A 13,756-nucleotide genomic window follows, 5' to 3' on the forward strand; every position below is an offset into this window, starting at 1 on the left:
TTGCTTTGGTTTACTTTATAAAAATGGAATCTTGGGCTGGGAGATGGCTCAGTGGATAAGGTGCTTGCCATGTCTGAGTTCTTGCCATTGTCTGAGTTCGGATCCTTAGACCTCATGTAAAAGCCAGAAGCTGTAAAGGCTTCTGCAATTTCAGCACACCTAGGGTGAGAAGGGAGGTTGAGATGGGAGCTTTCCCAGAAGCTTGTGGGCCATCTAGCCTGGCAAACAGAGCAATGATCAACCAGAGATTCTGCTTCAAAATGTAGTGGAAGGATGAACCAACACCCAAAAATTGTGCTGTGACTTCCACATGTATTGTGGCATACATGTGGCATGTGTGTGCCCCTCCTTATACACATACACACATAAAACAGTATCTTAATATAAATATGTTTCTCACCCTATCACCCACATTTTTGTGTAACAAACCCAGGACTTCAAGTATGGTATGTTGGACAAGCAATTTCCCACTGAGTTACACCTCAGCCCTGTTTCATTTATTTATTTATTTATTTAGGCTTGTTTCTTTTTAACTTGGTTATCATACTCCGTATCACAGACATCCCTCCAGGTTAATACAGAAACTTTTTTGCAGGGGGGGAGGGCTGTTGTTTAATTGGTTTTATTGTTTTATTGGGGGGTTGTTTGTTTTCAAGGTAGGGTCTCACTCTAGCCCAGGCTGACCTGTAATTCACTATATAGTCTTAGGGTAGCCTCGAACTCCCATCCTCCTACCTCTGCTGGAACTAAGGGCATGGACCACCACACCTGGCTTTATTGTTTGTTTGTTTGTTTTTGGTTTTTGTTGTGTTTTTTTTTTGTTTTGTTTTTTTTTTTTTTTTGAGACAAGGTCTGTTGTAATCCAGACTGGCCTTGAACTTGCTATGTTAAACCAAGGATGACTCCTGGTCCTCATGCCATCACCTCACAAGTGCAAGAGTACAGGCATGTGCCACCACCCCGGGCTGACACATAGAGATTTAGCATATTCTCTGATTTGCATATATCCCACATTAGCCAGGTGTGGCGGCTCACACCTTTAATCCCAGCAATTGGGGGGTGTGATGGTTTGATTCAACTATTCCCCATAAGCTTAGGTGTTTTGAATGCTAGATTTCCAGCTGATGGAGATTTGTGAACTAATGACTCCTGGAGGGAGTGTATTGTTAGGGGCGGGCTTATGGATGTTATAGTCAGTTTCCCCTTGCCAGTGTTTGGCACACTGTCCTGTTGCTATAGTACACCTTATGTTAGCCAGGGGATGATGTCCACCCTCTGCTCATGGCATCGTTTTCCCCTGCCATTGTGGAGCTTCGCCTCGAGTCTACAGGCCAAAACAAACCTCTTTTTCCCCCAAGCTGCTCTTGGTTGGGTGATTTCTACCAGCAATGAGAACCTGACTGCAACAGGAGGTAAAGGTGGGAAGATTGCCATAAGTTCGAGGTCACCCTGAGACTACATAGTTTGTGTATATATATATGTTATATCCATACTCACTAAAATGGACAGGCTGTTTTCAATACTTGCCATTAAAAACTACCAGGGCTAGAGAGATGGCTCAAACGTTAAGGGGCTACAAAGGTTAAGGACCTGGGCTCAATTCCCCAGTACCCACATAAACCCAGAGGCACAAGGTGGTACATTTGTCTGGAGTTCATTTACAGTGGCTAGAGGTCTTGGCATGCACATTCTCTCTCTCCTTCTCTCTCTCATTCTTTCTCTGTCTGTCTCTCTCTCAAATAAATAAATAACATTTTAAAAGATTGTCTTTACTTATGAGTGAGAGAGAAAGACAGAGAGAGAGAAAGAGAGGGAAGAATGAGAGAGAGAGAATAGGCGCACCAGGGCCTCTCGCTGCTGCAAATGAACTCCAGACATATGTGCCATACTGCGCATCTGGCTTATATGTGTCCTTTGGCTTTAAAGGAAAGCACCTTAACCACTAAGCCATCTCTCCAGCCCAAGAAAATATTAAAAAAAAAAACAAAACTGTGTCACATCGGCTGACAGAAAGCTGGAAGAAGCCATTCTGCATGAAGTTCAAAGGGAGAGAGAGAAATCACCATTGAAGATACTCAACAACGGACACTGAAAGCCTTATATTTGGCCACCTAAGCCAAATGAGCCAACAGGTGCAATATTGGCACATCTATCATGGTGGAAACCAACTGCCCTCTAAGTGGACTGGAGGTCCACTCCATGGGAGGGAATATATCCCTGATACTGAAAACTTAAAACAGGGGTAGTCATGAGCCTTAGGGGTATGACGTCTGCGGTTGTCTGGCTAAATGCATATACTATGCTTATCAAACGGCTCACTAAGCACTTCTCTTATGTTCATACACTTATATACACTTCTGGTAGAGAATCTTCTCTTTTCAGATGGCAGTGACCTTGGGATGACAAAGAAGGCATCATGGTGCTGGAAAGAAATAACAGGAGTGCTCGGTACTACAATATCTCTATCACACCTTCCAACGCTCAGGATCTATTGTGGAAGAGGTGGCTGAAAGAATGTAACAGCCAAAGGAAGGGTAGGACTCCTTACAACGTGCTCCCCCCAGACAAAAAATGGCCTGGATATCCATGACCTCACAATGCCTGATACTACCTACACAAGACCATCTAACAGGAGGAAAAGATCATGACATCAAAATAAAAAAGAGACTGATTGAGAGGGGAAGGAGATATGATGGAGAATGGAGTTTCAAAGGGGAAAGTGGGGGGAGAGAGGGCATTACCATGGGATATTGTTTACAAGCATGGAAGTTGTTAATAAAAAAAAATTGAAAAGAAAAAAAAAAACTGTCAGAGAGCCGGGAATAGTGGCACATGCCTTTCATCCCAGCACTCAGGAGGCAGAGGTAGGAGGATCGCTATGAGTTCGAGGTCAACTTGAGACTACAGATGAATTCCACATCAGCTGGGCTACAGTGAGACCCTACCTCGAACAAACAAAACAAAACAAAAAAAAAAAAAAAACTGTGTCACAAAAATATCCTAATACATATCTCTACATATTAATGCTTTTATTTCTATAGAATAGGTTCTCAGAAAAGCAATTTTCCTAGAAACTGTCTAAACTTTCAGAGGATTAAGCAATTCATATCACCAATACTGATTCTAATTTATTAATCTTGAATTATGTTTTTGCCAGGCATGGTGGTGCATGCCTTTAATCCCAGCACTTGGGAGGCAGAGGTAGGAGGATCAATGTGAGTTTGAGGCCACCCTGAGACTACATAGTGAATTCCAGGTCAGCCTGAGCAAGAGTGAGACTCCACCTCGAAAAACAAACAAAAAACAAATTAGCCGGGCGTAGTGGCACACACCTTTAATCCCAGCACTTGGGAGGCAGAGGTAGGAGGATGGCTGTGAGTTCGAGGCCACCCTGAGACTCCATAGTGAATCCCAGGTCAGCCTGGGCTAGAGTGAGACCCTACCTTGAAAAGCCAAAAAAAAAAAAAAATTAGTTTTCTTACAATTTATGCTCATTTGCTTTCAAAAACAATGGTGAGGACTGGAGGAATGGCTTAGCAGTTAAGTTGCTTGCCTGCAAAGCCTAAGAACCCAAGGTTTGATTCCCCAGTACTCATGTAAGCCAATGGACAAAGTGGCACAAGTGTCTGGAGTTCCTTTGCAATGACTAGAGGTCCTGGGGTGCCCATTCTCTCTATCTGTCTCTTCTCTCTCTCTCAAATAAATAAATATTAAGTGGGGCGTGGTGGCACACACCTTTGATCCCAGCACTCAGGAGGCAGAGGTAGGAGGAGGATCATTGTGAATTCAAGGCCACCCTGAAACAACATAGCGAATTCCAGGTCAGACTGGGCTAGAGTGAAACTCTACCTCAGAGAATTAAAAAATAAAATATAATAAACAAATTTGGGGGCTGGAGAGATGACTCAGTGGTTAAAGTGCTTGCCTGCAAAGCCAGAGGACCTAGGTTTGATTCCCCAGGACCCACATAAGCCAGATGCATGTGTCTGGAGTTCATCTGCAGCAGGTGACGCCCCTAGCATGCCCATTCTCTCTTTATCTGCCTCTTTCTCTCTTGTCTCTCTCAAACAAATGAAATTTAAAAAGTTTAAAAATAAATAAAAATATTAAAATCCTGCTTGAAAAAAATCCCTATGTCGGGCTAAATTCTTAGATTTCCAGTTAGTAACAATAGATCTAGGAATCCATATAATGACTTTCAGGATATCCAATAGTGATATTCACTGAAAATACAGTCTGTAGGAAGACATCTCTGAAATACAGTTTTTGAGAACAGTAGAGGCAATAATAGGCAAAACTTTTACTTAGGGTCAGTTATTTTTGGTTTGTTTTGGTTTTTTTCAGAGTTAGGGTCTCACTCTAGCTCAGGCTGACCTGGAATTCACTAAGTGGTCTCAGGGTGGCTTCAAACTCACGGCAATCCTCTTACTTCTGCCTCCCAAGTGCTGGGATTAAAGGTGTGTGCCACCATGCCCAGCATTTATTTATTTATTTATTTATTTTGTTTTTTTGAGGTAGGGTCTCACTCCAGCTCAGGCTGACCAGGAATTCACTCTGTAGTCTCAGAGTGGCCTTGAACTCATGGTGATCCTCCTATCTCTGCCTCCCAGTGCTGGGATTAAAGGCATGTGCCACCACACCCAGTTCTAGGGTTCAGTTTTAAATTGTGATTAAAAACACAAAAAAATACGGACACTGGGGCTAGAGAGATGGCTTAGTGGTTAAGGTGTTTACCTGCAAAGTCAAAGGACCTTGGTTCAATTCCCCAGGACCTACATAAGCCAGATGCACAAGAGGGCACATGTGTCTAGAGTTCATTTGCAGTGGCTGCAGGCCCTGGTGTGCCTATTCTCTCTCTCCCTCTCTGTGCCTCTTTCTCTCTCTCTCAAATAAACAAATAAAAATAAAGTTTAAAAAAATACTGACAGTGTTCCAATTATAAACTTTATTGAATAAATTCCTAACTGAAAAGTGACCAAAAGAAGGGTGAGAGGAGGGTTAATCAAAATTCAGGCTATTGGGAATGGGGAAATGGCTCGATGGTTACACCATTTGCCTGCAAAGCCTAAAGACCCTGGTTCAATTCCCCTGGACCCATGTAAGCCAGACGCACAAGGGGGCACATGTGTCTGGAATTCATATGCAGTGGCTAGAGTCCCTGGCATGCCCATTCTCTCTCTCTATCTGTCTCGTTCTCTCTCATAAACTTCCAGTGAGTTGTTGGCCAAGGAGGTCCCGGATGACCCCAAAATGTAAAAGGCTATTGCCAAGGCTCTTGGTTTCCAAGCAGAAATAGATGATAAGACCCTACTGCTGAAGACTCCACATGCCTTGGCTGTAAGGTCACTGAGAAGTCAAGCTGGGGCTAAGCTGAAAACATCCCTGTAGACCAACCAACTGAAAGCTGCAAAAAGCTGCATTGCATGTAGCCTTATGGGAGACAGAGTCATCAGCAGTGAAAACAGTGGCAAAGCCAAATGACCAGATGATTGCAATAGTGGCATGTCAGGTATGGGGAAAACCAACTGCCGAGGCACTTGGTTTCCCACCAGGAATAGATGGCAAGACCCAGTGAGTGCATTCTAAGCCAGGCGTGGTGGCACACACCTTTAATCCCAGCACTCACTGGGGAGGCAGAGGTAAGAGGATTGCTGTGAGTTCAAGGCTACCCTGAGACTACATAGTGAATTCCAGGTCAGCCTGAGCCACAGACCCTACCTCAAACACACACACACACACACACACACACACAGTGTGTGTGTGTGTGTGTGTATCCATCCCTGACCTCGCAGTGCCTAGCATTACCTTCACAAGACCCTTATACTAGGAGGAATAGATGATGATATCAAAATAAAAGAGATTAAATGAGAGAGGGAAGGGATATGATAGAGTGTGGATTTGTGAGGGGAAAGTAGGGGAGGGATTTATCATGGTTTATTATCAGTAAACATGGAAGCTGTTAATAAAAAAAATAAGTTAATTGGGCTGGAGAGATGGCTCAATGGCTAAGATGCTTGCGTGCAAAGCCAAAGAACCCAGGTTTAATTCCCCAGTACCCACATAAGCCAGAAGCACAAGAGGGCACGTGTGTCTGGAGTTTGTTTGCAGTGGCTAGAGGTCACTCTCTCTGTCTGTCTCTACTGTCTCAATCTCTCTCTCTCTATTGCAAATAGTTTTTTGGTTTTTTTTTTTTTTTTAAGTTAAGTAAAGCTGGGCATGGTGGCACACACCTTTAATCCCAGCACTTGGGAGGCAGAGATAGGAGTGTTGCTGTGAGTTCAAGGCCACCCTGAGATTACATAGTGAATTCCAGGTCAGCCTGGGCTAGAGCAAGACCCTGCCTCAAAAAACCAAAAACAATAATAATAATAAAGTTAATTATTTTTTAAAAGTTATTTAAGGGCTAGGGCTGAAGAAATGGCTTAGCAATTAAGGCATTTGCCTGTGAAGCCAAAGGACCCAGGTTCGATTCCCCAGGACCCATGCAAACCAGATGCACAAGAGGCACATGCATCTGGAGTTCGTTTGCAGTGGCTAGAGGCCCTGGTATGCCCATTCTCTCTTTCTCTCTTTCTGATTGCAAATAAATAAATTTTTTAAAAATTTAAGTTATTTAAGGGCTAGAGAGATGGCTTAGTAATTAAAACACTTGTCTGCAAAGCCAAAGGACCCAGGTTCAATTGTCCAGGACCCACGTAAGCCACAAGGTGGTACATGCGTCTGGTGTTTGTTGCAGTAGCTAGGGGCTTTGGCATGCCCATTCTTTCCCTCTCTCTCTCTGCCTCTTTCTCTCTCAAATGCATAAATATAAATATAAATATAAAAACATGTTTTCCTGTAAGCACTTTACCTAACATTCATACCCATCTATTAATACTACCCTCACTTTTGGTTAAAGAAGCTTCTCTTTTCAGATGACGGTGACCACTGGAATGACCCAAAAGGCACCACAGTACTGAGAAGTGAAGTGATAAGACCCTCATAATAGGAGCAAAAGATGGTAACATCAAAATAAAAGAGAGACTAAGGGAGAGAGGGAGGGGATATGCTAGAGAGTGAAGGGGAAAATGGGGGAGGGGAGGGGAAACGAGGGAATTATGGTCTATTGTCTGTAAGTATGGAAGCTGTTAATAATAATAATTTAAAAAATGCCTGCTGGGCATGATGGCTCACGCCTTTAATCCCAGCACTCGGGAGGAAGAGGTAGGAGGAACACTGTGAGTTCAAGGCCACCCTGAATTCCAGGTCAGCCTGGGCTAGAGTGAAACCCTATCTTGTAAAAGAGATAAAAAAAAAAAAAGAAAAGAAAAGCCAAGCTGGGTGTGGTAGCACACACCTTTAATCCTAGCACTTGGGAGGCAGAGGTAGGAGAATTGCCATGAGTTCGAGGCCACCCTGAGACTAGTGAATTCCAGGTCAGCCTGAGCTAAAGTAAGACCCTCCTTGAAAAACAAAACAAAACAAAAAGCCAAAAAATATTTTAATGCCGTGTGTGGTGGTGCACATCTTTAATCCCAGCACTTGGGAGACAGAGGTAGGAGGACTGCCGTGAGTTCGAGGCCACCCTGAGACTCCATAGTGAATTCCAGGTCAGCCTGTGCTAGAATGAGACCCTGCCTCGGAAAAAAAAAAAAAAAAAATTTAAGACAGGCATGGTGGCACACGTCTTTTAATCCCAGCACTTGCGAGGCTGAGGTAGGAGGATCACTGTGTGTTCGAGGCCAGCCTGAGACTACATAGTGAATTCCAGATTGGCTTGGGCTAGAGTGAGACCCTACCTTGAAAAATAAAAATAAAGGGCTGGAAGGATGGCTTAGCGGTTAAGGCATCTGCCTGCAAAGCCAAAAGACCCAGGCTCAATTCCCCAGGACCCACATTAGCCAAATGCATAAGGTGGCACCTGTGTCTGGAGTATGTTTGCAGTGGCTGGAGGCCATGGTGCACCCATTCTCTCTCTCCCTCTGTCTCCTTCTCTCTGTCAAATAAATAAATAAAAATTAAATTAAATTAAAAAATAATAAATAAGCCGGGTGTGGTGGCACACGCCTTTAATCAATCCCAGCAGTCGGGAGGCAAAGGTAGGAGGATCGCCATGAGTTCAAGACTATCCTGAGACTCCATAGTGAATTCCAGGTCAGCCTGGGCTAGAGTGATACCCTACCTGGAAAAACCAAAAATAAATAAGTAAATAAATAAAAATAAAAAATTTTTTTGAAAAATTATTTAACTCTAGGTGTTACTGCCATAGCCAAGAAATGAGGTGACCAAGGACTATAAGTACCTAAATCTACAAAAAGTTTTTCTTATTTATTAATGCAATACATACTGATTACATTATCTACTATTTGCAAGATCCTGAGCAAGCTAAGAAACTTCTAACCAGGTAGAAAGACAATTCTATAGTCAAAAGTACACATAAATAAATACAGTAACTATTCTAAACATAATGAAGAAATTCCATCTGAAAAGTGCTATAATAGGAATGAAAAAGAAAGGGAGGATATTTTCTAACAAAGGGCTTCTGGGGGCTGGAGAGATGGCTTAGTGGTTAAGCATTTGCCTGTGAAGCCTAAGGACCCCAGTTTGAGCTCAATTTCCCAGGACCCACGTAAGCCAGACGCACAAGGTGGCACAAGTATCTACAGTTCGTTTGCAGTGGCTGGAGGTCCTGGTGTGCCCATTCTCTCTCTCCCTTTTTCTGTCTGCTGCTCTCAAATAAACAAATAAAAAGGGGGAGGGCTTCTGGGAACATATATTCTGGGGAAAAGGCATTCAATGTGAGTTCTAAACATACATGATTTCTACAAGTAAGTACAGGAAATGACAGGCATCCCAGGAAAAAAAATAAAAGCATACATTCAAGAAATAGAGAATACAAATATAGCTTCTATAAAGGTATGCTGGACTCCAGAAGGAGAATAGGCTACAAAATTAAGTTAAAAGCAAAAACAGACAGATTTATATCAAAGGGTAAGCAATTTAGGGCTTTTTAAAAAAGAGGAAGCCACTGAACTTTTTGTTTTGTTGTGTTGTGTTTTGTTAAAACCTTAATGAAGATAAAGCAACCCTGGATTCCATGTAAAAGCTGGAAGTTAGCCTGGTGTGGTGGTGCATGCCTTTAATTCCAGCACTTGATAGGCAGAGGTAGGAGGATCACCATGAGCTCAAGGCCACTCTGAGACTACATAGTAAATTCCAAGTCAGCCTGGGCTAGAATGAGACCTCGAAACCCCCGCCACCCCCCAGAAAAAAAGAACTTCATGAGAAAAAACAAAAAACTCTGCCACCACTTCACTGACTTGTAGTTTTATTTTTCAGTTAGGGCAATGTAGCCTACGCTAGTCTCCAACTTGCTATGCAGCTAAGGAAACTACATTATGAGCTTCCATGTCCAGTTTATGCAGTGCTTAGGGCTCAAATCCAGGGCTTCATGCACGCTAGGCAAGCACTCTGCCAAATGAGATTATATATATCCCCTACTCATACTTTTAAATGTACCAAAACTTTATCACACAAAAGGATGTTGGCATTCCTGTTATTTTCATTAAAAAAAAAAAAAAAAAAAGCATGGGCTGGGGAAAATGGCTTAGTGATTAAGGCATTTGCCTGCAAAGGCTAGGGACCCAGGTTCAATTCCCTAGGACCCATGTAAACCAGATGCACAAGGGGGCACATGCATCTGGAGTTCATTTGCAGTGGCTGGAGGCCCTGGTGTGCCCATTCTCTTTCTCTCTATCTGCCTCTTCCTCTCTCTCTCAAATAAATATAAAAAAAACACAAAACAAACATTCATTTGCTGGGCATGGTGATGCATGCCTTTAATCCCAGCACTCAGGAGGTAGAGGTAGGAGAATCACCATGAGTTTGAGGCCACCCTAAGACTACATAATGTATTCCAGGTCAGCCTGGACTAGGGGGTAAAAAAAAAAAAAAAGGAGGAAAGAAGAAGTGGGGAGGGGAGGGAGGAGAGACAGAGGAGGGGGAAGGTAGGGCATCCTCCTATACACATTTTCAGTATTCTGAATAGAAACTCAATATGCACAATTTTATTCAAGGATGAATTTTTGTTGTTGTTGTTTCTTTGTTTTTTTGAGGTAGGGTTTCATTATAATCCAGGCTGACCTGGAATTCACTATGTGCTCTCGGGGTGGCCTAGAACTCACAGCAATCCTCCTATCTCTGCCTCCCAAGTGCTGGGATTAAAGGCATGCACCACCACACCAGGCAAGGATGAACATATTAAACTCAAAGTTTATTTCCATGGAAAATAAAGTTTGGATCAGAATTTTCTATGCAACCTTATAAGACATCTTTGCATAGTTATAATAGTCAACTTAAAAAATAACAGTAAAAAACTATTTCTGGGCCACGGTCAGGCCAGAGGGCTGAGGAGGATGAGGCTGGAGGATTGAAAGTTAGAGGCCCCAACCTGGACTACACTGTGAGACCCAATTTCAAAAAATAAAAGAAAATAAGAAACATGATTTTTTTGTCAACTCAACTTGGCTAGTATTTTTCTCTTAGAACAAGATTTTCAACCATTAATGCCTCTTCATTTTATCCCTTCCTCCCTACTCCCCGCCCAGAAAATTCCCTTTGTATGTCTGCAAAGCAAGATAGTATAGACAGTCTGATTCTAAGGCAGTTTGAACACATAATTCTTAACAATAACACATCTACCATCATTAGCTTTACTTTTTGTAAGAGATGCCAGTGATGTACTAGATTTCTGAGCACATGAATGACAAATGTATCTACCAGAAGTGCTGCTTTACCATTAGGGTAAAACAAAGGGGAAAACACAATAGATGGGTGGTAAATCTTACAAACTTTACAAATCACTGAAAAGCTGCATATGGATTACAGTCACAATTACAAAAGCAAATCAAGACATTTATAAAATGAAGGAAAAGAAAATAATTCTTAGTGATCTCTAAGCGGAAAAAGGTTTGCTCATTATTAATTTTAAACAGTGCATCACTTAACACTATCACTAACTGAAAAAAAAGAGGATCATTCACTGTTTGCAAGGATACAGATATATCTTTTACATACCTTCTGTAAGACATTTATACTTCATTACCCTTCAAGAGCTCCATTCCTTTCAAATGTTTCCAAAACTACATAGTCTTATAACATGCAAGGTTCCCCAATGACACCCAATTAATTCTGAAGACTTAGCTATAACACATTTTAAAAGACAAGAAATTCATCCTCAATAAAAACAAGGCAGCACAAAGGCCATCTACTTACTCAAAATCATTACATAAAGCACTGCCTGTTATGGCTTAGAGGATTTGAACATCTGACAGTTAATAGCCATAAAGACTTTAAAGAGAAAAAAAAAAAAACTTTTTTCCCCTTTCTTCCCTACCAAATATGCAAAATGTCTGTAATGGTCTCAGACAGTTTTAAATTAAAAATACAGTGTGTATATACATGTGTGTGTATGTATGTGTACAGAAACCTACCATACATATTATGTGCATATCACATATCCCCAAGAAAAAGGTTCCTTAATTTCACTCTGAATTGAAGTTACATAAAACTCTCTCCCAAAAATTAAGGGAAATCACCATAAATTAATGAGAAATAAAAATATTAAAAGCAAATCTAAGAGACTATATACAGAGAGAGAAAAGCAGACTGGCCATGACTGAATAAGAACGCCCAATCCCTGAAGATCACTACCGGGCACTTGGTTACTATGAGAAAAAAACGGAGTCTTAAAATGAATAACCACAAAGGAAACTCACTTCCTGAAGTTAGCCATGGTGAAACACAACGAACCAAATCAGACAAATGGGATAAGGATAAGCTTTAAAAAATTCCCCAAAGGGAAAGACTGACTTCAAGAGTGGGTTATACAGCATTCCTTGCAGGTAGATATCATTAATTGGGGGGGGGGGAGAGAAGAAGAGTGGAGGACTGACAAAAACCTGAACGACATGCAAAAGCAAAACCAAAAGACGGGTCTTTCGTCCCATCCTCTCTCCACCCTCACACCTTCGCAGGACAGTAAAATCAAGGTCCTAAGAGCAAACTTTCAAGGTGTACACCAGAAGCAGTTTTACTGCAGCTCGGACTGCAAATCTGTCCCTCATCACCAACCTAGGGCACCAAGGAGTACTTCTGCACTGGGAAAGCATCATCTGAGTCTTATTAAACACAAATCAGACACATCACAAGATTTTTTTTTTTCTCCCAAGTACCTGGAGGATCCATTTCAATATAAAATATCAGTTCTGTCGAATAGGGCATCATCACCTCCCTCCAGTCTGCGTCATCGCGGTCCATACTCCACACCGTATTGTACATCGCGCTGTCAGGGGCAGGTCGTCAGGAAATATATGTAGAAAGCATATATATCTATTTATTTGATATTTTAAAAATCTAAATAAATTATATATATATATATATATATATATATATATATATATATTCTGTAAAAGTTTCTTAAGGAAATGTATTTCTGGTTTTCCAACGGCCGGTACAAGTCCAGCCAACTAGCAAGATGAGGCTGGGGATCTCCCCCTCTTCTCAAGGCAAGCAGCATACAAAATGCCCAACTTTCAAGCTGCGGGTTTTATCCTCACAGAGTGACAGGGGCTCGGAAAGCCATAGGTACTAAAAAAACAGCTTTTCAAAAAAAAAAAAAAAAAACCAAAAAACTATATATATATATATATATATATATATATATATATATATATATATATATATCCTCTCTACACGCTGGCTCTCCAAAGGGAACAGTTCCTATTGCCTCCTAATCTTTCAGCGGAAGCCACTGTTGTGTCCTTCGAAGGGAGAATGCAGAGAAGAAAAAATAAAAAAGATAAAAAGAACGCGTTGGAAGAAAGCTGGGAGACTGACAAAGGAAGGTATAAAAAAAAATGAGCTGGGGATTGCGTTCAAGTTGCGGGGTCCCGCGGGTCTGCTGAGAGCGATCCCTTCCCTCCGGGGCTAGGACTGGGCTCTGCTCCCGCCAGGCTCGGAACCCAAGCTGCCGCAGCTTCGGGACAGGCGCCCGCCGGGAGGGCAGGCAGCTCGGCTCGGCCGTGCGCTCCCGCCGGAATGCGAGCAGCCCCGCCGGTGCCGCTGCCGGTACCGGGTCCCCTCACGACCGGCCCTGACTCGAACCACTAGAGTTTCATTTTAACTGCGCTGAGGGGACCTCCTCCCCCGCCCCCACACTCCCCTCCCGCTGAGGCACCACCCCAAAGTGCGGGGCAGGGGGGGACATCCACTATCACCACCGCCCTTCCCGCTCGACGCCACCTCATATGCGAGGATCATCAAGGTTCCTGAGAAAGTGCTTGGGAATTTGACATCCATCGCGACTGTCAACTCTCCCCGCCACTCTGTAGAGCTCTGCTCGTTAACCAGCCATCCTCCGTCCGCCCCCAGCCTCAATCGGAATGGTACAGTCCGGGCGCTGGCCGCTCGCCAGGAGTCTGTGCTGGGAGCACGCGAGCCCAGCCGGGAGGGAGGGAGAGAAAGAAAGGGAGGGGGAAGGCAAGGCGCATGCTGATTGGCTGATCCCGGTTGCCGAAGCCTGGAGCCTGCGTCTTTTGTCTGCCTTGCTCCGGCAGAGAAGCGGGAGACGACTGCGCGCCCCAAGCCGACCAATCAGGAGAGAGCCGGCGCCGGCCGGTAAGGCGGCGATTGGTCAGAGCCCAGTTACTAAGCGGGACAAAGGCAGGGGGAAAAGAAAAGAAGAGGAAGAAAAAAAAAAAGAAAGAAAAGAAAAGGA

At 43.0% G+C, this 13,756-nt stretch overlaps 1 protein-coding gene across 5 annotated transcripts in view; it reads right to left on the reverse strand.

Annotated features, from left to right (window-relative positions):
- The window catches only part of LOC101599836 (phosphatidylinositol 3-kinase regulatory subunit gamma), a 109,735-nt gene that overhangs the window by 59,468 nt on the left and 36,511 nt on the right, over positions 1-13,756 (reverse strand). Inside the window, exons 1-2 of one of the 5 annotated variants that reach the window (XM_045149955.1) lie at positions 13,282-13,422; positions 12,213-12,322 (exon numbers count right to left, since the gene is read on the reverse strand). The exons of 2 other annotated variants lie outside the window; for them this stretch is intronic. In XM_045149955.1, coding sequence (XP_045005890.1) covers positions 12,213-12,322; positions 13,282-13,286 — 115 coding nt within the window. In that variant the 5' untranslated portion in view covers positions 13,287-13,422. Of the gene's footprint in view, positions 1-11,055; positions 11,078-12,212; positions 12,396-13,281; positions 13,423-13,756 lie in introns of those variants that run through there. 2 more of the 5 variants (XM_045149956.1, XM_045149957.1) reach the window with 2 other exon arrangements.

The sequence above is a fragment of the Jaculus jaculus genome, chromosome 5, assembly GCF_020740685.1.
Source record: "Jaculus jaculus isolate mJacJac1 chromosome 5, mJacJac1.mat.Y.cur, whole genome shotgun sequence".
NCBI lineage: Eukaryota > Metazoa > Chordata > Mammalia > Rodentia > Dipodidae > Jaculus > Jaculus jaculus.